The sequence below is a fragment of the Mustela nivalis genome (genome assembly GCF_964662115.1).
Source record: "Mustela nivalis genome assembly, chromosome: 7".
NCBI classification, from domain to species: Eukaryota; Metazoa; Chordata; class Mammalia; order Carnivora; family Mustelidae; genus Mustela; species Mustela nivalis.
In genome coordinates, this window is record NC_139026.1 from 95799536 (window position 1) to 95820503 (window position 20968).

The 20968-nt window shown below is 44.2% G+C and overlaps 1 protein-coding gene and 1 long non-coding RNA gene across 7 annotated transcripts in view; both read right to left on the bottom strand.

Annotated features, from left to right (window-relative positions):
• Positions 1-12456, bottom strand: part of NEMP1 (nuclear envelope integral membrane protein 1) — a 25472-nt gene extending 13016 nt beyond the window's left edge. The window contains exon 1 of one of the 6 annotated variants that reach the window (XM_082741852.1): positions 12100-12456. In XM_082741852.1, coding sequence (XP_082597978.1) covers positions 12100-12223 — 124 coding nt within the window. In that variant the 5' untranslated portion in view covers positions 12224-12456. The remainder of the gene's footprint in view (positions 1-12099) is intronic. The other 5 variants (XM_082741857.1, XM_082741854.1, XM_082741853.1 and 2 more) reach the window with 5 other exon arrangements.
• A 6398-nt stretch (positions 12457-18854) lies between these two features.
• LOC309869978 lies at positions 18855-20913 on the bottom strand. The gene is made up of 2 exons (XR_014314387.1): positions 20586-20913; positions 18855-18985 (listed from the first exon to the last, which is right to left on the bottom strand). It is a non-coding gene; the product is annotated as an uncharacterized lncRNA (long non-coding RNA).
• Positions 20914-20968: the final 55 nt, after the last annotated feature.

Below are 20968 nucleotides of genomic sequence, written 5' to 3' on the forward strand. Positions count from 1 at the left end.
CAGAGAAAGCAGGCTCTCCACTGAGCAGAAAACCCAATGTGGGCCTCGATTCCAGGACCTAAGACCATGAACTGAGCTGAAGGCAGAGGCTTAGCGCACTGAGCCACCCAGGTGCCCCCACAAGGTAGTAAGTGCTTATTAAGACAGTATGCTTTCATTTCAACTCTCCAACAGTGCTATGAGGCAGGGACTCTCATAATCCCTGTTTCACAGATTTTTAAAAAAATGATGCTTAAGGGGCGCCTGGGTGGGTCAGTAAGCATCTGCCTTAGGCTCAGGGTCCTGGGGACTGAGCCCCCCATCACGCTCCCTGCTCAGTGGGAAGCCTGCTTCTCCCTCTCCCACACCCCCTGCTTGTGTTCCTGTTCTCACGGTCTCTGTCAAATAAATAAATAAAATCTAAACAACAACAATAACAACAAAAATTGATGCTTAAGGAGGATTAAGCAACTTGCCCAAAGTCACACAGCTAGTGAATAACTTAACTGAGATTTACATCCAGGTCCTGCTTCTCTTATAAAGGCACAGCCAAAGAAATGCCATCTACTTATTTCCTCTACCCTTTTTCTGAGTAGGATGAACAGACTTAGCAATGTTTTTGCATATACAGTACTTTAAGAAGATACTAAAATATCACAAAGTTCCTTTTTTCCAGCTGCTTTGTTTCAGGTTTTAAGAGCAGTCATTTAATACATGCACTCCTTTGATTTTTGCCAAGACAGATGAGCCTCTATTCAGAAGTCTATATTCAATCCCAGCCAATGCAAGGCTTAAAAGTGACCCCTCTCATACCTTCCCACCCAAGTTTGCACAAGCTACATTTTTTTCCTTTTAAGATTTTATTTATTTATTTGACAGACAGAAATCACAAGTGGGCAGAGAGGCAGACACAGAGAGAGGAGGAGGCAGTCTCCCTACCCAGCAGAGAGCCCGATGTGGGGCTTGATCCCAGGATCCTGGGATCCCAGAGGCTTTAACCCATTGAGCCACCCAGATGCCCCCACAAGCTACATTCTTTACCACAAAATAGTTTAATAACTTTTTCCTTGAGTTCTATATTGTACTAACTTATTAAATGCTATTGTAAGTGGAAATTAAGTTATCACTATGGTCTAGGTACAAAAATAGGTAAATTTAAACTAAATAAACTAAATATACTAAATAATAAATAAACAAATAAATAAACTGAATATAATAAATAAACAAAACACAAAACACAAAAAAACTCTCAACCAAACCTTAAAATACCAAAGTTACACACACAAAAAAGGCAAGGACACTTGCCAGTCCAAAATGGCTTTGTGAAGCAATGACTAATTTAGAAGTTAATTTCTGCCTTAAACCTAACCAGGAGAGCAAAAACTACAAAACTCTTAGAAGAAAACACAAGTTGAGTCTTCCTGACCATGGATTAGGTGATAGTGTCTTAGATATGACACAAAAGCACACGCAACCAAAGGGAAAAAAACAGATGAATCAGAGTTCATAAGTATCTAAAACTTTTGTGTTTCAAAGAATCTTATCGGGACACCTGGGTGGCTCAGTGGGTTAAAGCCTCTGCCTTCAGCTGGGGTTGTGATCTCAGGGTCCTGACACTGAGCCCTGAATCGGGCTCTCTGTTCAGTCATTGGGGAGCCTCTGCCTTCACTGAGCAGAGAGCCTGCTTCATCCTCTCTCTCTCTCTCTCTGCCTGCCTCTCTGCCTACTTGTGATCTCTGTCAAATAAATAAATAAAATCTTAAAAAAAAAAAAAAGGACCTTATTAAGAAAGTAAACAGACAGTAAAATGCACAAAATGGAAAACAGTAAAATGCACAGAATGGGAAAAAATATTTGCAAATCATATATCTGAGAAGGGTCTACTAGCCAGAATATATAAAGCACTACAACTCAACGATAAGAGGAGAAATAATTCAACTGTAAAAATAGGCAAAGGATCTGAATAGGTATTTCTCCAAAGAAGATACACAATGACCAAGAGACATGAAAAGATGTTCAACATCTTTAGTCCTCAGGGAAATACAGATCAAAACCACCAGGAAATACTACCTTATATCCATTAGGAAGGCTAAAATCAAAAAGAGGACAGTAACAGTAGCTGGCCAGGATGTGAGAAACTAGAACCCTCATAAAGGGCTGCTGGGTATGTAAGATGGTGCAGCCTCTTTGGAAAACAGTTTGTCAATTTCTCAAAAAGTTAAACATAGAGTTATCATATGACCCAGCAATTCCACTTTACGTATATACCCAAGAAAACAAAACAAGCTCACCCAAAAACTTGTACATGAATGTTCATAACAGCAACATCCACAATAACTAGAAAGTAGAAACTCAAACATCCACCAACTGATGAACTAATGGATAAAACAAAATGTGATATACCCATCTATACAGTGGAATATTGTTCAACCATAAAAAGAAGTACTTGTTTCATTTTTCCTAACCCCCAAGCCCCCAGTCCTGCCTCTCAAATTCCTCACATCAGAGAGATCATATAATTGTCTTTCTCTGATTGACTTATTCCACCCAGCATAATACCCTCTAGTTCCATCCACATAGTCGCAAATGGCAAGATTTCATTCCTTTTGATGGCTACATAGTATTCCAGTGTGTGTGTGTGTGTGTGTGTGTGTGTGTGTGTGTGTATGCCACATCTTCTTTATCCATTCATCTGTTGATGGACATCTAGGTTCTTTCCATAGTTTGGCTATAGTTGACATTGCTGCTATAAACATTCAGGTGCACGTGCCCCTTCAGATCACTACATTTGTATCTTTAGGGTAAATACCCAGTAGTGTGATTGCTGGGTTGTAGGGTGGGATTGGGAGGGAGAAAAACCATAAGAGACTCTTTATCTTAAAAACAAACTGGGGGTAGCTGGGGGGAGGTGGGGTAGGGAGAGGGTGGTTGGGTTATGGACATTGGGGAGGATATGTGATATGGTGAGTGCTGTGAAATGTGTAAGCCTGATGATTCAAGACTAGTACCCCTGGGGCAAATAATACATTATATGTTAATAAAAACAATTAATTTAAAAAATAGTAATAAAAAAATAAATAAAACTTTTAAAATCCTTAAAAAAAAAAAGGAAGTACTAACACATACTCCAATGTGGATGAACCTTTAAAACATTCTCAATGAAAGAAGCCAGTCCAAAAGACCATATCAAGTGATTCCATTTATATGAAATGTCCTGAATATACAAATCCAGAGAGACAGAAAGATTTCTCCTCACTGGGAGAAGTGAATGGTGAGTGACTGCTAAAACACATGGGATTTCATTTTGGAGTGATAAAAATACTCTGAAATTGGTGGTGATGGATGCACAACCTTCTGAATATACTAAAAACCACTGAAAGGATGAATTTTATTATACATGAATTATATTTTAATTTTTTTAAAAATTCAGTCTTAGGGAACCTGGGTGGTTCAGTTGGTTAAGCATCTGCCTTCAGGGGCGCCTGGGTGGCTTAGTTGTTGAGCATCTGCCTTCGGCTCAGGTCATGATCTTGCACTCCTAGGATCGAGTCCCGCAGAGCTCTGCATCAGGCTCCCTGTTCAGGCTCCTTGCTCGATGGGGAGCCTGCTTCTCCCTCTCCCTCTGCTCCCCCTGCTTGTGTCTCTCACTCTCTCTGTCAAATAAATAAATAAAATCTTTAAAAAAAAAAAAAAAAAGCATCTGTTCAGCTCAGGTCATGGATCCCAGGGTCCTGGGCTGGAGCCCTATGGGCTCTCTGCTCTGCAGGGAGTCTGCTTGTCCCTCTCCCTCTGCCCCTCCCCCCACTCATGCTCGCTCTGGCACTCTCTCTCCAAGAAATAAATAAAATCTTTAAAAAAGAGAGAAAAGAAAAGAAAAGGGAAAGGGGAAGGAAGAGGGAAAAAGAAAGGGAAAGAGGAGGGAATTCAGCCTTCATATTGTAGGGGAAGAAAAAGTTTTCCTCTATCCTCTTAGGATCCCTGGCTGGGTTGGAAAATTTAAACTGACAAAGATTAACAACAGAAAACCATACATATTTAATAAAAGTTTTACGTGACATGAAAGCCTTCATAAGGAAATGCAGACCCAAAGAAACAGTTTGCTTCATTTCATGAAGAGTAGACACTTGGGAAAGAGTGTGATGGGGTAAAGAAAACTGTGCTAATGGTAGTAAGCTGGGGGAAACTGAGTGAGGCTTGTTTGCTTGGATTCCTCTTGCCATCCCCTTATCTACATTTCCTCAGGTAGAGGGAGGGAGGGCGCCTCTCACAGGGTTTTACCTGTCTGTTTCACAGAAGAAGGGTGAGGTGGGGAGATCAGAGAGACCTTCCTGTTTCTACTGTTTCTTAAACTCCCTCAGCTTAAAACATTCAATATGCCAAGATGCTGTATTTTGAGGTAGCATGCCCTGATTCCCACCCCTCCCCCCATCTATCAGCTTCTCACTAGGGTTTAGTCCAGTAGTAATTAGGATTTCCTCCTAGACTATCTTTTATAAAATGAAACTTTTTAAAGAGGTCTCACTAGGAAGCCCACAAATGTACTGATAAAATACCCACTCATAAATATGGCTCAAGAGTTTATTTTTCTTGGAGCACCTGGCTGACTCAGTGGAAGAGCATGCAAATCCTGATCTCGGGGTTGTGAGTTCAAGCCCTATGTTGGGTACAGAGAGTACTTAAATAAATAGAACTTTTTTTAAAAAGGCTTATTGGGATGCTTGGGTGGCTCAGTCGGTTAAGCCACTGCCTTCAGCTCGAGCCATGATGTGAGGGTCCTGGGATTGAGCTTGATGGACTCTGGGCTTGGCAGGGAGCCTGCTTCCCACCCCCGCCCCACCCCACCCTTCTCTGCTTGCCTTTCTGCCTACTTGTGATCTCTACCTCCCTGTGTCAAATGAACAAAATCTTTAAAAAAAAAAAAAAGAGAGAGAGAGAGAGTAAGGTTATGTGTATGCTAAAGCTACTATACTGAAAAATTCACTGAGGTATATAAAGGCACTGGATGTATTAAAAAAAAGATGTACAGAATCTATCACTTCCTTAAAAGAACATCCAGTCTGTGTACAAAGCCCTAAGTAGGGGCACCTGGGTAGCTCAGTAGTTAAGTGTCTGCCTTCTGCTCAGGTCATGATTCCTGGGGCCTGGAATTGACACCTCTATCCAGCTCCCTGCTTGGCAGCAGCCTGTCTCTCCCTCTTCCACTCCCCCTATTTGTGTTCCCTCTCTTGCTAGCGCTCACTCTCTGTCAATTAAATAAATAAATAAAATCTTGAACAAACAAACAAACAACAAAGCCCAAAGTAAAAACATACACTTGTTCAATTAAAAAAAAAAAAAAGAGTCACACTTGGTAACTCCTTCTCTCCCACAGCACCAAGTAATAGAAAACTACACATTTTTAAGCCCACTGTTATTTTCAAAAAGATAGAAAGATACAAATAATGTCAATAGTACAAGGCATTTAAAAAACTTAATGCCAAGAAAAGGCATCACTGTTTTGAAACTAATTTTAAAATTCTCTGATACCATTTTCTTAAAGAAATAAAATGGCTCTATAATAAGCAACATCTTTTAAAATCTAGTTTGTCGGGGCCCCTGGGTGGCTCCGTGGGTTAAAGCCTCTGCCTTCCACTCAGGTTATGATCCCAGAATCCTGGGATCGAGCCCTGCATCAGGCTCTCTGTTCAGCAGGGAGACTGCTTCCCTTCCTCTCTCTGCCTGCCTCTCTGCCTACTTGTGATCTCTGTCAATTAAATAAATAAATAAAATCTAGTTCATCATTTTCCCAAGTTACAGAACACTCTAGGGAAACAATTTCAAGTAAATTAATTAATTAATTAATTAATTAATGTCCTTAGTAGCAACCCCCTATGGAAATCAGCACCTTGGCCAGCCACATCTTTGGAAAGTTACTGAGCGGTCAAATACACCAATTCAGTCAAAAGGGATACTCTCTCTGTGAAACAATCACCTCTCCAGCTCTAGGTTAAATTGTTAACAACACAGAACTAAACCAAGTGACCTTAAACATATACAAATTGTCAAAATGCTCACTTAAAATTTGTGCTTCCTGTAGCAAAAGGATATATACCACCTTTCTTCCTCTCCCCTCAAAAGCCAGCATGTTAAAAAGCAGAACAGATTAAACATTAGAGAAAATGCCTTCTGAGCCCAAAGATTTTAGAAAATGCCTTCAAGGAATGTAGTGAATCATAACTTGCTTATCACATTTACCCATAAAGCAGTTCTTCAAAGGTTAATAACTTCATATTTGCTTACAGACATTACAAACTAATTAATAGCACTAATCACTTAACGTCTACAGGTAGAATTAATAAAAATGATTCAAACTATCTGAGGACAGGAAGAAACCCTAAAGTCATTAAAAACAACCTCTTAAATAGCCTCTGTTCATTTCTTTCAAGAGGTAATTCAGCTCATACTTAAAAGTCTTCTTAAAAAATAACATCGTGGGGCACCTGGGTGGCCTAGTTGGTTAAGCCTTTGCCTTCGGCTCAGGTCATGATCTCAGGGTTCTGTGATCGAACCCTACATCGGGCTCTCAGCTCATCGGGGAGCCTGCTTCCCCCTCTCTCTGCCTGCCTCTCTGCCTACTTGTGATCTTCCTCTCTGTCAAACAAATAAATAAAATCTTTAAAAAAATAAAAATAAATAAAGAGAAGAAATTTCCAAAAAATTATTTAAAAAAATAACATCTTAAACAGTGCACTTAGCAAAGCATCATTCGATGGGATGCTGGGACAACTGACTGGTTATTTGGAAAATAAGACCTATGTAGATCCTCACCTTACACCAAATATTAACATTAATTATAGATTAAAAAGTAAAATAAAAAAATTAAAGAGTAGCATAAAAATGATAGAAATTCAATTTTTGAAAGCTCTCTAAGCATAAAGTTATGGAAATAACTCTAGAGAATAAAATTAAGTGACTACATAAAAATATAAATCTATTTGGGGCGCCTGGGTGGCTCAGTGGGTTAAAGCCTCTGCCTTCGGCTCAGGTCGTGATCCCAGGGTCCTGGAATCGAGCCCCGAATAGGGGCTCTCTGCTCAGCAGGGAGCCTGCTTCCCTTCCTCTCTCTCTCTGCCTGCCTCTCTGCCTACTTGTGATCTCTGTCAAATAAATAAATAAGATCTTTAAAATCAAAAAAGGGGCACCTGGGCGGCTCAGTCGGTTAAGCTTCTGCCTTCAGCTCAGATCACAATCCCAGGGTCCTGGGATCAAGCCCCACATCAGTCTCCCTGCTCAGCGGTAAGTCTGCTGCTCCCTCTCCCATTCCCTGTGCTTGTATTCCCTCTCTCACTGTCTCTCTCTCTCTCTGTGTCAAATAAATAAATATTTTCAAAATAAATTAATTAATTAAATTAAAAAATAAAAAGGAGAGTGCCTGGGTGGCTCAACCAGTTGACGACTGACTCTTGGTTTTGGCTCAGGTCATGATCGTGATCTCGTGGTGGCGAGATCAAGCCCAACTTGGGGCTCACACTCGGTGTGGAGTCTGTTTTGGATTCTTTCTCCCTCCTCCTCTGCCCCTCCCCCCTCGTACTCTCTCTCTACCCTAAATAAATAAAATCTTTTAAAAATAATAATAGCGGCGCCTGGGTGGCTCAGTGGGTTAAAGCCTCTGTTTTCAGCTCAGGTCATGATCCCAGGGTCCTGGGATCGAGCCCTGCATGGGGCTCTCAGCTCATCGGGGAGCCTGCTTCCCTCTCTCTCTGCCTGCCTCTCTGCCTACTTGTGATCTCTCTCTGTCAAATAAATAAATAAAATCTTAAAAAATAATAATAATAATAATAATAAATAAAAATAATAATAAATAGGGGCACCTGGGTGGCTCCATGGGTTAAAGCCTCAGTCTTCAGCTCAGGTCATGATCCCAGAGTCCTGGGATCGAGCCCCGCATCAGGCTCTGTGCTCAGAAGGGAGCCTGCTTCCTCCTCTCTTAGTACCTACCTCTCGGCTTACTTGTGATCTCCGTCTGTTAAATGAATTAAATAAAAAAAATTTTTAAATAATAATAAATAAAAATTAAAAAAAAATAAAAAGGTAAAACAGGGCTAAACCTATTGTGGTGAGTGAGCATGGTGTAATGCATAGGTTAGCCAAATTACTATGCTGTATTCCTGAAAATAATAACATTGTATGTCAACTATACTTCAATTTAAGAAAATAGGGTAAGGATGCCTGGGTGGCTCAGTAGGTTAAGCATCTGCCTTCAAGGGGGGGGAGGCGGAGAAGCGTCTGCCTTGGCCTCAGGTCATGATCCCAGGGTCCTGGATTGAGCCCCAAGTCAGCTCAGAAGTGCCAAGCCAGCTTGGTCATATCACTGTCCTTGGGGGATCCCTGCTCCCTCTACCCCTCCCCCAATGTGTGCTCTCTCTGGCTCTCTCTCTCCCTCTCAAATAAATAAAATCTTTTTTTAAAAAAGGTAAAAGAAGGGTGCCTGGGTGGCTCAGTATGTTAAACCTCTGCCTTTGGCTTGGGTCATGATCTCAGGGTCACGGGATCAATCCCTGCATCAGATTCTCTGCTTAGCGGGGAGCCTGCTTCCCCCTCTCTCTGTCTGCCTATGCCTGCTTGTGATCTCTCTCTCTGTGTCAAATAAATAAATAAAACCTTAAAAAAAAAAAGTAAAAGAGGGTAAAAAAAAGAGGGTAAGAAAAATTTTCAATAAATAAACAGATTATGGGACGCCTGGGTGGCTCAGTTGGTTAAGCAGCTGCCTTCGGCTCAGGTCATGATCCCAGTGTCCTGGGATCGAGTCCCACATCGGGCTCCTTGCTCCGCAGGGAGCCTGCTTCTCCCTCTGACTCTGCCTGCCATTCTGTCTGCCTGTGCTCCCTCTCGCTCGCTCTCTCTCTGACAAATAAATAAATAAAATATTTTAAAAAAAATAAACAGATTATAAAATATATATACCCTTAATATAGTAGAACGTTCATACAAATTGATCTTTAAAATACATAAAAATTCCAGGGCCATCTGGGTGGCTCAGTCAGTTAAGCATCTGCCTTGGGCTCAGGTCATGATCCTGGAGTCCTGGAATCCAGCCCCATCAGGCTGCCTGATAGCAGGAGCCTGCTTCTCCCTCTCCCTCTGTCTGCCCCTCCCCCTGCTTCGTGTGCTCTCCTTCTCTCTGTCAAATAAATAAAATCTTAAAAGAAAAACTCAAAGAGTAATTCCAAGTACACCAAGAACAAAAAACACACACATTCCAAAAAATCTTAGTCTAAAGAAAAATTAAATAGCTACTAAAGGAGATGCTCCCTCAAAATAGTGCAAATGTAAAGAAATGCCATGTTAAAACACTACTTTTGGTCTATCAAATTAACAAAGGTGTATATATCCAATGCTGAAATATCCAATACTGGCAAGCATATGGGTCACAAGCAAATAGTGCTGTTAGTGGTGTAAACAAGCACACCTTTTCAGGAAAATATTTCAGCAAGCAAGGTGTTTCAAGGGTCTTAAATATGTTTTGGTTTTTGATCTAATAAATCTATTTCTGAGAATCTATTCTAAAAATATAATCTAAATGCAGTAAAAAAAAAAAAATTATACACAGGGACGCCTGGGTGGCTCAGCTGGTTAAGCGGCTGCCTTCGGCTCAGGTCATGATCCCAGCGTCCTGGGATCAGTCCCACACTGGGCTCCTTGCTCAGCAGGGAGCCTGCTTCTCCCTCTGCCTCTGCCTACCACTCTGTCTGCTTGTGCTCACTCTCGCTCCTCTCTCTCTCTGACAAATAAATAAAATCTTTAAAAAAAAAAATTATACACAAAAAGTTCACAAAGTGTTATCTACAATGAAAAACTAGAAACACAACAAGTGTCCAACCAACAATAGAAACACATTTACTTCAGAAACATTAAATGGTCTGTCCAAAAAATAGAATACAAATAAAAATAACATTTAAGAAGAATTTTAAATGATATAAGAAAATGCTTATGGGGGCATCTGGGTGGCTCAGTGGGTTAAAGCCTCTGCCTTCGGCTCAGGTCATTATCCCAGAGTCCTCGGATAGAGCCCCGCATCAGGCTCTCTGCTCAGCAAGGAGTCTGCTTCCTCCTCTCTCTCTGCCTGCCTCTCTGCCTACTTGTGATCTCTGTCTGTCAGATAAATAAATGGGAAAAAAAAAAAAAAGAAAGAAAGAAAATGCTTATGTTACAAAATCAAATAACGGGTGGCTTACAAGGAGAACTGACTTGCTGACAGGTCTATGAATGTATTATCAATAAAAAAAATTTTTTTTAAGATTTTATTTTTAAGTAATCTCTACACCCTATGTGGGGCTTGAACTCACAACCATAAGATCAAGAGTCACACGCTGCACCAACTGAGCCCTCCAGGCACCCTCCAATTTTTTTTTTTTTAAGATTTTATTTATTTATCTGACAGACAGAGATCACAAGCAGACAGAGAAGCAGGCAGAGAGAGAGGAGGAAGCAGGCTAGGCTCCCTGCTGAGCAGAGAGTCCAATTCGGGGGCTCGATCTCAGGATGCTGGGACCATGACCTGAACCAAAGGCAGAGGCCTTAACTTACTGAGCCACCCAGGCACCCCTCCAAATTTTTTTATTAGCAACACATTAAAAAAAAAGACCAGGAGAAAGTGTGCTACAATGGATTGTCTCTTAAAAGAATAAACAGTGAGGGTTTTTTCTACTTCTTTATACTTAATTGTGCTTCCCAAATAGTCTAAAATAAACTCACATCATTTTTATAATGAAAAACTTCCAATGAGAAAATACTACCTACCTTTTGAAGTACTGCATTTTTTTTTTTTTTTTTAGGTACATCTGGCTTTTAGAAAGTTCTTCTGTACTACATGATCAGCTGTTTGTAGCTGCCACACACATGATCTACCTAGTCACACAGAACATCAACCTAAGTCTACTCTCCTCCAAGCTAACAAGTCCCTGTTCCTCTCATAAAAGTGTCTCATTAAAGTGTCTGCTCATTGAGCACTGACTAGACAGAGACATTTTTGCATTCTCCTTCAACCCCACAATCCATTACCCCATTTTAGAGGTTAACCATCTGGCCCAAGTTCATTCAGACCATAAGTACCCTTCAATGTTACTCTGGCTCTCTCCTCTGGAAAAGTACCTTCCTGCAGACCTACTACGTTCTCTCCCCTGCCCCACACCCCCACTCCGGGGTGGGGGTGGAGGGACCCAAACCATTGCCGGAGGACGTTACCCTTGGAACTAGATCTATGGATCCTGAGACAAACTTAAAGCTGCAGCTACGGATAATCTTAAGTGACAGCATGAGATAGGCAGCAAAGGATGGGAGAGGTGACAGCATACTGTGTTTCCAAGATACGATTATCCCGAACCTCACGTTTCAAACTCTCTCCAGCAGAACTTGGAAACCTCACTTATTTTTGTGTTGTGCATTTGATAAGAGGGTAGGAGGTTTTTAGAAACATTCTAGGTTTTATGAGTTAGAGCGTTAAAAGGGAAACAGTTTCATTTCAGTCCAAAGCCAATCATCCACCAATAGGTAGATAGCAGTAAGTTTGCTTGAGAAATGATGTTTTTTGTTGTTGGTGTTGGTTTTTTGTTTTTTTTGGAAACGCGAATTTAACAGTGCCAGGATCTTACAAGGACAGAAAACACTAGATAGAACTCACTCCATTCCAGTGAATTAAAATGATCCGTTCAGCCACACCCATGCCCAGAGTCTGGACAGAACAGACGCTCAGAGGTGTTGCTAACTTGCTCAATGAATGGGATGCCCCCATTCCAGTGGCAACTCTGCCCGCCAGCAATGGAACTCGGGTCCCCTCACTTTTAACCAGGAAAACCAAGGAGGCCCAGGCAGCGCGACGCAGCCCTCAGGACCGCATCTCACCCAGTCCAGGCCTCCCTTCCAGTCTCTGCCAAAAGGCTCCAGGCTCCTCCCCACTCTAGTAGCTCCCCCAGGCCATCCCATAGCCGAGATCCCTCAGTGACGACGACGAAGCTGCTTTTTCCGCACCACGTCCGCACCCCACTGCGGAAAAACGGTCCGCACCCTGGGGACACTCCCCCACTTTTCTAAATATAACCCTCTCGACACCCGCCCCCAAGGCGGCGGCTGCCCCGGCGGTACCTGAGCCGCAGGCCAAGCAGCCAAAGATGATCAGGAGCAGCCGCACTACCCCGCCGCCCTCACGGCCCCCAGCCCTCCAGCCCCAGGGCCCGGCACCAACTGCCGGGGAGACCGCCACTTTCATTCCTCCCGCCGTGGTCGCCTCACGCCGCCTCCTCTTCACGTGCCTCTCCCCGGCAACTAACCGGAACAGGCAGGGCCAGCAGCCTATCCACTGCAAGACCTGCCCCCTACCCACCAATCGGATGGGTGGAGCTTCGAGCCCTCAGTCTTTTACGAACTCTATAATCCCGCCTCTTAGCAACTGCTGCGAGAGGGCGGGAAAAGCAGCTTCCAGCCTATTAGAGAACGGACCCTCCACCTTAGCAATGGCGACAGGAAGGTCCCACCCCTTAACAACATGCTTCCGTATCCAGTTTATTTACAACTGGTGAGATTGATGGTAAGCTTAGCCAATAGAAAATCAAAACGGGCGAGGCCCTCTTGACCGAATTTGATATTTCCATCAAAACTGAAGTTTCTTTTCTTCTCTTTCCTTTTTAACCACGATCTGCTTGTTATGGGAGACTTACCCTTGAGACCTCTTTATAAGTAGGAGTCCCAGACGGGACAATTTTTAAAAGACTACCTATCCTCCAAAGTCCTATGTGATTTAAAACAAGTCTCACAGAAAAAAATTGTGTCAGTGTTTTATGGCAAAAAACATTAGCATTTAAAAATGTAGGACTAGGGGCGCCTGGGTGGCTCAGTGGTTTAAGCCTCTGCCTTCGGCTCAGTCATGGTCTCAGGGTCCTGGAATACAGCCCCGCATCGGGCTCTCTGCTCAGCAGGGAGCCGGCTTCCCTTCCTCTCTCTCTCTCTGCCTGCTTCTCTGCCTACTTGTGATCTCTGTCAAATAAATAAATAAAATCTTTTAAAAAAAAAATGTAGAACTAGGGCGGTGCCTGGCTGATTCCGCCCCTCTTGATTTCGGGTCGTGAGTTGGAGCCCCACATTGGGTGTAGTGATTACTAAAACAGTAATTTTTTAAAAAATGTAGGTATAGGGTTTTGGGGGTTATTATTATTATTTTTTAAATCTCTACAGTCCACGTGGGGCTTGAACTGCACCCTGAGATCAAGAGTGGCATGCTCTTTAGATTCAGCCAGGTACCGATGAAGATGAGAGGATTGGAAGTGAAATGAATGTGAGGATTAGGAGAAAATTTTTTATTCCTTGCAGCAAGATGCGAAACAAATATCTCCATTTAAGAAGCCAAGGCTAGGACACAGAACCTGCCCAAGATTGCATAGTTAATTGAGCTGGGCTAAGGTTTGAACCCAAGTCTTACCCAAAAGCCCAAGTTCCTTCTATGCATCAGGCTGCTTCCCGTTAAATGATTTAACACAATGAGGGCCTAGAAGAATGTCTAGCACATAAACAGATATTCAGTTAATGTTAGTAGAAATTGAAGCATCTGACTTTTTTAGAGGATCTGAGAGTGGTGGGTGGGAGCACTAGAGATTGTGGAGCCCAATGAGCTGAGAGGAAGTTCTGGGAAGGAGGTTACTGATGGGGAAGTTTCAAGCTTTCAAATACAAAGTATTTTTAAAAAGTCAAAATGGGTCTGAGCTATGCTCAGAAGAAGAAATTTCATCCTCAAAGAGAAAAGTCTAGGTTACCCCTGCTGCAGTAGTCATCGTGTCTCTCTCACGCACATTCCCCGGGCTGACCTGGAGAGGTCAGTATCCACAGTACTAAATCACATAGATACTATGTATGCCTGATGTCATGCAATGAAAATGGCATTTAGTGTCTGTGGTTTTCCTCCCCCAAACCCATAAAACTAACCTAATCTTGAGAAAAAAATAAATTCCAATAGAGGGTCAAACTAAAAAATACCTGACAAGTACTCCTCAAAACTATCAAGGTCATCAAAAACAAGGAAAGACTGAGAACTTGTAACAGCCAGCTATTTCTAGATAGAAAAAATATTAGGTAAAACTCAGAAAATCTGAATAAACTGTAGACTTTTCATTAATAATAACATAAGAATACTGGTCCATTAATGTTGGCAAATGCACCACACTGGTAAAAGGCAACAATAGTGAAACTGAATATATGGTATAGGGGAACTCTCTATATTATCTTCTCAATTTTTCTGTAAATTCAAAAGTTCTTTTTTTTTTAAGATTTTATTTATTTATTTGACAGATCACAAGTAGGCAGAGAGGCAGGCAGAGTGAGAGAGGAGGAAGCAGGTTCCCTGCTGAGCAGAGAGCCCGATGTGGGGCTCAATCCCAGGACCCTAGGATCTTGACCTGAGCCAAAGGCAGAGGCTTTAAACCATTGAGCCACCCAGGTGCCCCTCAAAAGTTCTTTTTAAAAAGATTTTATTTATTTGACACAGAGAGAGAGATCACAAGGAGGCAGAGATGCAGGCAGAGGGGGAAGGGGAAGCAGGTTCCCCGCTGAGCAGAGAGCCCTATGTGGGGCTTGATTCCAGGACCCTGAGATCATGACCTGAGCGGAAGGCAGAGGCTTAACCCACTGAGCTATCTTGGTGCCCCATGTAAATTCAAAAGTTTTAAAAAACAAACATGCATACACACACATGCACACACACACACACACACACACACACCTCATTTTCTACTAGGCCCCAAATTGTCACCATTCAGAGCTCACTCTTTGGTTTTGAATAAAGGCCAGAGAACAGAGGAACTAATTCCAGATTTGGGAACTAATTCCAGAAGATCACTGACCATTGACTTTTGCAAAGGAGATATACAATAATGAGACTGTATTGCCCATAAAAACATTCCACCTTACCATCCAAAAAAGTTCTGACACTTCAAGGTAGTCACAAAAGAAGCTTTTAGCTTTATTTTACCATGAGGACACTGCTCAAAACACTTTAAAGAATCTGCTTCTGGGGGTGCCAGTCTGGATCAGTAAAGCATGTGACTCTTGATCTTGGGGTTGTAAATTTGAGCCCTGCATTGGATGCAGAGATTACTTAAAAATAAAATCTTAAGGGACACCTGCATGATTCAGATGGTTAAACATCTCTCCTAGCTCAGGTCATGATCTCAGGGTCCTAAGGATAGAGGCCCCCAAATCCATGGGGAGTCTGCTTCTCCCTCTCTCCCTGCCTCTCCCTCTGCCTGTGCTCTCTGTCTCTCTCTCAAACGAATAAATACAATCTTTAAAAATAAATAAAATAAATAAAATCTTTTAAAATGGAGTCATTTTCAGAGTCTATAGCACACAATGCAATGAATATTCATTATCTGCAGGTGGATCTGATGTATGCAAATAGCCAAAAACTCAGGCCAAGACTGTTGAGTAAATGGAGTGGAAAATCTGGATAGTAAATGTGTTTTAGAATATTTTTGGATTTTAGAAAGGTAATATGGTGCATATACAACATATAGGGCAACAATCCCAATGGGGCCTAGGACTGCACCCTGTAATCAAACAAATCAAATTAATTTTTCTGCATTGAGACATAATTATTCACACTGGGATAAACAAAAGTGGGATAAATGAAACTATAAACAACTTGATATAAATTTCGGAGGTGTGCCACAAGTAAGTTCGGGTCAGATTAGGTTGTGGTGTCAAATGAGTTAAGAAAAAGTTTTCGTTTTCACAATTATTATTTTTTTAATCTAGGAGGATTACAGACCATAAGAATTTGATGAAGACACTCCATTTCAACTCTTCAGTCGCCCAAGCTAGAATCCCAGCTACTTGAGCTATTTGCATACATCTTACCACTTGAACCACTTTAATTTTCTCCGAGCTAGTTTCCTTGTGGTTTTTGCAACCATAAAACCCTTCATCCACACTACTCTTAAATGCAGATCTGCCTGTGTCACTTCCATATTACAAAGTCCTTATGATTCCCTAGTTTCTCCAGTGATGAAGCCCCGGGTCTTGACTATGATCTAAAACATAGATGTAAAGAAACTAACTACAACTGGGCTGTTCAAAGTTTGTTACCAATCTGCAATGGAAGTATTTCAGAAATTAAGTGTAAGCATTTAGAAACTTTTCTTGCAGTTTGACAGAGAATTTTTGTATTTGTTGAATCTAATAAAAATATGGACTTTGTTTTACTTTTCTAACAATTCATGTTTGGTGTATTTTACAGAAGTAGGGAACAATAGATTAGAATTTTTAAAAGGTTTTATTTATTTACTTAAGAGAGAGAGAGAGAGCACAAGCAGGGGAAGCAGGAGAGAGAAGCAGGCTCCCTGCTGAGCAGGGAGCCCAATGCAGGGCTCAGTCCCAGGACCCTGGGATCATGACCTGAGCTGAAGGCAGACACTTAACCAACTGAGCCAACCAGGCGCCCTGGAATTTTTTTAATTGGTCCTTTGCCATAGTTTGAGAAAGCACAAGTCTAAAATACACTTAATAAAATGGACTTCTACACCTCCCTGGGCTGGTTTTCTTCTAAAGATTTTATTTAGTAGGGTATGTGTTGTAATGAGCACTAGGTATTATGTAAGACTGATGAATCACAGATCTTACCCCCTGAAACAAGTAAGACATTATATGTTAATTAATTGAATTTAAATGTTAGAAAAAGTAAAAAAATATATTTATTTATTTTTAACATTTTTATTTATTTACTTGACAGATAGAGATCGCAAGTAGGCAGAGAGGCAGGGAAGCAGGCTCCCTGCTGAGGGGAGAGCCCGATGCGGGGCTTGATGTGGGGCTTGATCCCAGGACCCTGGGATCATGACCTGAGTGGAAGGCAGAGGCTTTAACCCACTGAGCCACCCATGAATCCCTTATTTATTTATTTATTTGAGACAGAAAGAGAAAGCGCACACATAGGCATGGAAGGGGAGGGGGTGGAGGACGAGAGGGAGGACAACTTGACTCCATGCTGAGCACTGAGCTGGTACGGAGACAAATCCTACAATCCTGAGATCATGACCTAAGCTGAAACCAAGAGTAGGACACTGTAACTGACTGAGCCAATCAGGTGCCCCTCCCGGGGCGGCCTATCCAGCAATAATGAATAATTTCTTTATTTTTTTTTAAAGATTTTTATTTATTTGACAGAGCAAGAAAGACCTGAGCCGAAGGCAGAGGCTTAACCCACTGAGCCACCCAGGTGCCCCAATAATGAATAATTTCTAGATTCTGAAATATATTCTGTTTCATATCTCCATGTAAGTTTCCATTCTAATCTGACTTGACTGGCCCTAGAAATATTCATACATCAATATCCTAGGCTACATCAAGTACTTTGGATGCCTGTCTAAACCAGTTTCCTACAACACCAGAAGACATCAGTTGCTCCCTATTCTTCTGTCATTATTGGGTACCCCTTTTGTTGCACTATCTCCCTACCTCCTTCAAGGCAGAGGTTAGGATTATTTGTCTTCTCCTGGTGAAGCATCTCTTGTAAAATGACTAACTGAAGGAGAACACTCCTTAGACCACAATTATAACATGTTACAAAGAGAAAAAAAAGAGGATCTTTATTTTATATTCATATTTTTCTGTTACTAGCAAAGATTTCAGTCTCCTACCTTTCCCATCTGGGTATGAATTAATTTACCAGAACACTGGACATTTTATTTTTTTAATTTAAGTAAACTCTGCGCCCAACCTGTCACTGCAGCTCACCACCCCAAGATCAAGAGTCACATGCTATACTGACTGAGCCAGTCACATGCCCCACAACAGTGGACATTTTCGAAGACCAAGGGGCCACACTTGCGAGATTCACTGGAAACTTTAAGTAAAGGAGACCTCTTCACTTAATAGTTTAGCCCAGGTTTGGCCCCTTTTGGAGCAAAATGTGTCAATCGCCCTTTTCAGACCAGGAAATAGCATCATTAATGCATTCATTTCAAAGGGCCCACCAGAGAGCAGACCAGCGCTAGAGAAGTCTTGAGCTGAGGGAGAGACAAGCAAGTATAATTGAAAGGCTTACAAAGAGCCTTGAGGCCTCTGAGGGATGGAAGGAATTAATTCTGCCTGGTGGGGGAGTGGGGCATGAGGGAAGATGACATTTGAGCCAGACCCTGCTGAGCGAACTTGATTTGGCCTGGTAAAAACGTAGTGGAGGGGAATGTGAGCAGTGCAATCTGCTAGATGAAAATCTGCACGTGCCCAGGAATGACAATCCTTCTGGTTAGCAATTTCCTCACTCCTCTTCCACCCACTTCTTCACACTCTTTCCCCCTGTTCTTGGAAAATTGGGACTGGGGATACTGTTTCCCTTCCCGGAAGAGACCGGTGTAGACAATAAATTAATCCTTGATTAAATGGGATCCCTTGCTACGCTATGCGTAAACTCTGAGAACACTCGGATGGGGGAGGGGGAAGCAGGTGAGTCAGGTAGGGAGGGGTCCTGATCCACACTGGGGAGAATAGGGCTCACGGAGAAAAAAAGGAGAAATAAAATTTTTGTATTTGTGCAACACCTTTTATCATCCCCCCCCTTTATCTTTGTTTTTCTGTAGCTTCTCATAGTCTCGGTCTTTTTGTCTCTGTCTCTCTCCAATTGCAAAAGGCTGGAAATTCCTAGTTCTCAACGGAAGGGAGTAGGAGGGGAGTTGGGGGTGGCAGGAGTGGGAGGGAAGCGAAGAACAGACGTCTCAGCAGCTCCGGCTGCGGGGGCGCTCTGGGCCTCTTGCGGGGCTTCACAAGTCAATGATTTTTTTTTAAATGTACATATTTTTAAATCCACACATAGGGGCTCACATACAAACCTAGAGAGAGACAGAGACACAGATACACAATTCGATGTAAAGAAACATATAAATACATTATCTGAGGATACAGAGGCACAAACTAGCAATAACGTCTTAAATTTGCTTGGCACTTTACAGAGTCTTCATACACATCTTCTCATTTGAACCTCACGACAACCCTGAAAAACAAAGATACAAACCCTCAGGAGTTCCACTCTCCCACACAGGTTCACACCCAGGGAGACCCCCTACTTACTCCCCTAGGGGACTGGGCAAGCCCAGGTCTTGGGGCTGGTCTCCCTTTCTCCCTCTCTGGCCGAATATCCGACCCCAGAATAAAAAAGTGGAGGACCCGGAATCGGCTCCTCCCTCGTCCCCTTTCCCGGGCTGGGACCCAAGGGCCCAGCGCCCAGCTGGTTACCCTCGCCGGCTTCACTCGCTACTCCGCCCTCTTTCCTGGGCCTGCGTCTCCCTCCGGACCCGGGGGCTCAGCACCGCCCCAAAGGGGCCCGGGTGGGAGGGAGGGGGGCGCCTGAAACAGAGGCTGCGTGGGCGGAGGATGTGCGTCACGGGGCGCGTGGGCAGGGGGAGGGAGGAGGCACGTGGAAACCCGGGGCCAGCGGCTGGCAGCCCAGGCTCCAAAATAACCAGAGAAGAGTGGGGGAGGGGGTGCCCACACACTTCAGAGAGGGTCGGGGAGAGTCCCGGGAGGGAGCCCGTCTAGCCGCGCCTTCCAGTTGCAGAACTGGGGATGGGGAGTTGGGGGAGGAGGGATCTGCGCTTTCCTATTACCTCCTCACTGCGTTTGGGGCTGAAGGAGAAGTGAATCTTAGGTACCGAAATCCCACCCCGGGATGCACTCCCCCTCTTCTGCCCCCACCGGAGACGGAAAGGTCCCCCTGCTGAGCCGGAATGTAGAACTAGTCCCGGCCCACGCCGCCCACGCCTAGCCAGGCCCCGAGCCACTCAGAAGTGTGGAATGGCGGGGCGGGGCTGAGGTTTCGGACCAAGGAGAACCTGACCCCCGGCCGGTCCGCTCGGTTCCCCATCCACCGTGCCTTCATTTTGTCGGGGCCTCGAGCCAGGACCAGCCCTCAGAGCCCCTGCTGGCCCCCCACCCCCACCCCACCCCCACCCCGACCTCCCAGCCGTGGGCGGGAGTGTAATGGGAACCAGATGGGGCTAGGAGAAACAAACGGGGAGGGTGGGTTGCAGAGGGGGGCTAGGCTCCTTGAGGGAGCTCCTCCCTCCAACTCCTCCGCGGGGAGCCACGTCGGACTCTCCGGCCTCCCGCCCATCTTCCATTAGACTCTCTAGAGCGCAGGTCCCTAAAAACGTCCGCAGAATGGATGTTCTCCCTACCCCAGCTTTGCCACAGAATTCCCGAGGAGCAGGTCCTCATCCTTAACAAACAGGGTGCGACGAGTAGAGGAAGGAGGGGTACCTCCTTCCATCCCCGCCTGACCAATGCTCTAACAGCCCGACGCGACTGATCGACGCGTTAGCTTCTACCATAACCCTCCCATTCCTGTACCCCAAACTTCGACAGGGACTCGAGGCAGGGATGGAGGCCTGGGTTTCTGAGCAGGGGCCTTCAAATGACTCCTTTTGCAGCAGAGTAAGAGTGCTGGGATATCCGAGGAATTCCTGCAGAGACCCGCGCTCGCAGACCTGCCCTAAGCGCACACTCAAGGGGAGTCGGATGCACGCCCGAGAGGAGCCGCGCACCCCAAGACTCCGCCAACTTTTTCCCGGCTCATTCCTAGCAATCCCACGTACAGCATCGCGAGGCCGGAGTGTGGGCAGCGGGCGTCCGCGTAGTTGTTGAGGCGCGTGTGCACGTTCGTGCGCTTCTCCGTGTTTTTGTGTACCCGCGCGTGGTTGTGAAACTCCGCTCTCCGCTCGGAGGGGTAGGAGCGGGCGGGGAGGGGGATGTAGGAATGTCGCCGGCTGGGCGCTCACGTGGGTACGTGGGCGCGAAGAGGGCCGGCTGTGCATCCGGCGTGGGCGGCGCGGAGCGACCTCGCCCCGCCCGCCGGGTCCCCAAGCCCGACCTCCAGCAGCTCGGCCTCGGTCACCTCAGTCCCAAGCTCGGCGCCGCAGCTCCGAGTCCCCGCCTCCGCCTCCCGCTCCACGCCCCCTCCCCCTAGTCTCCGCCTCTC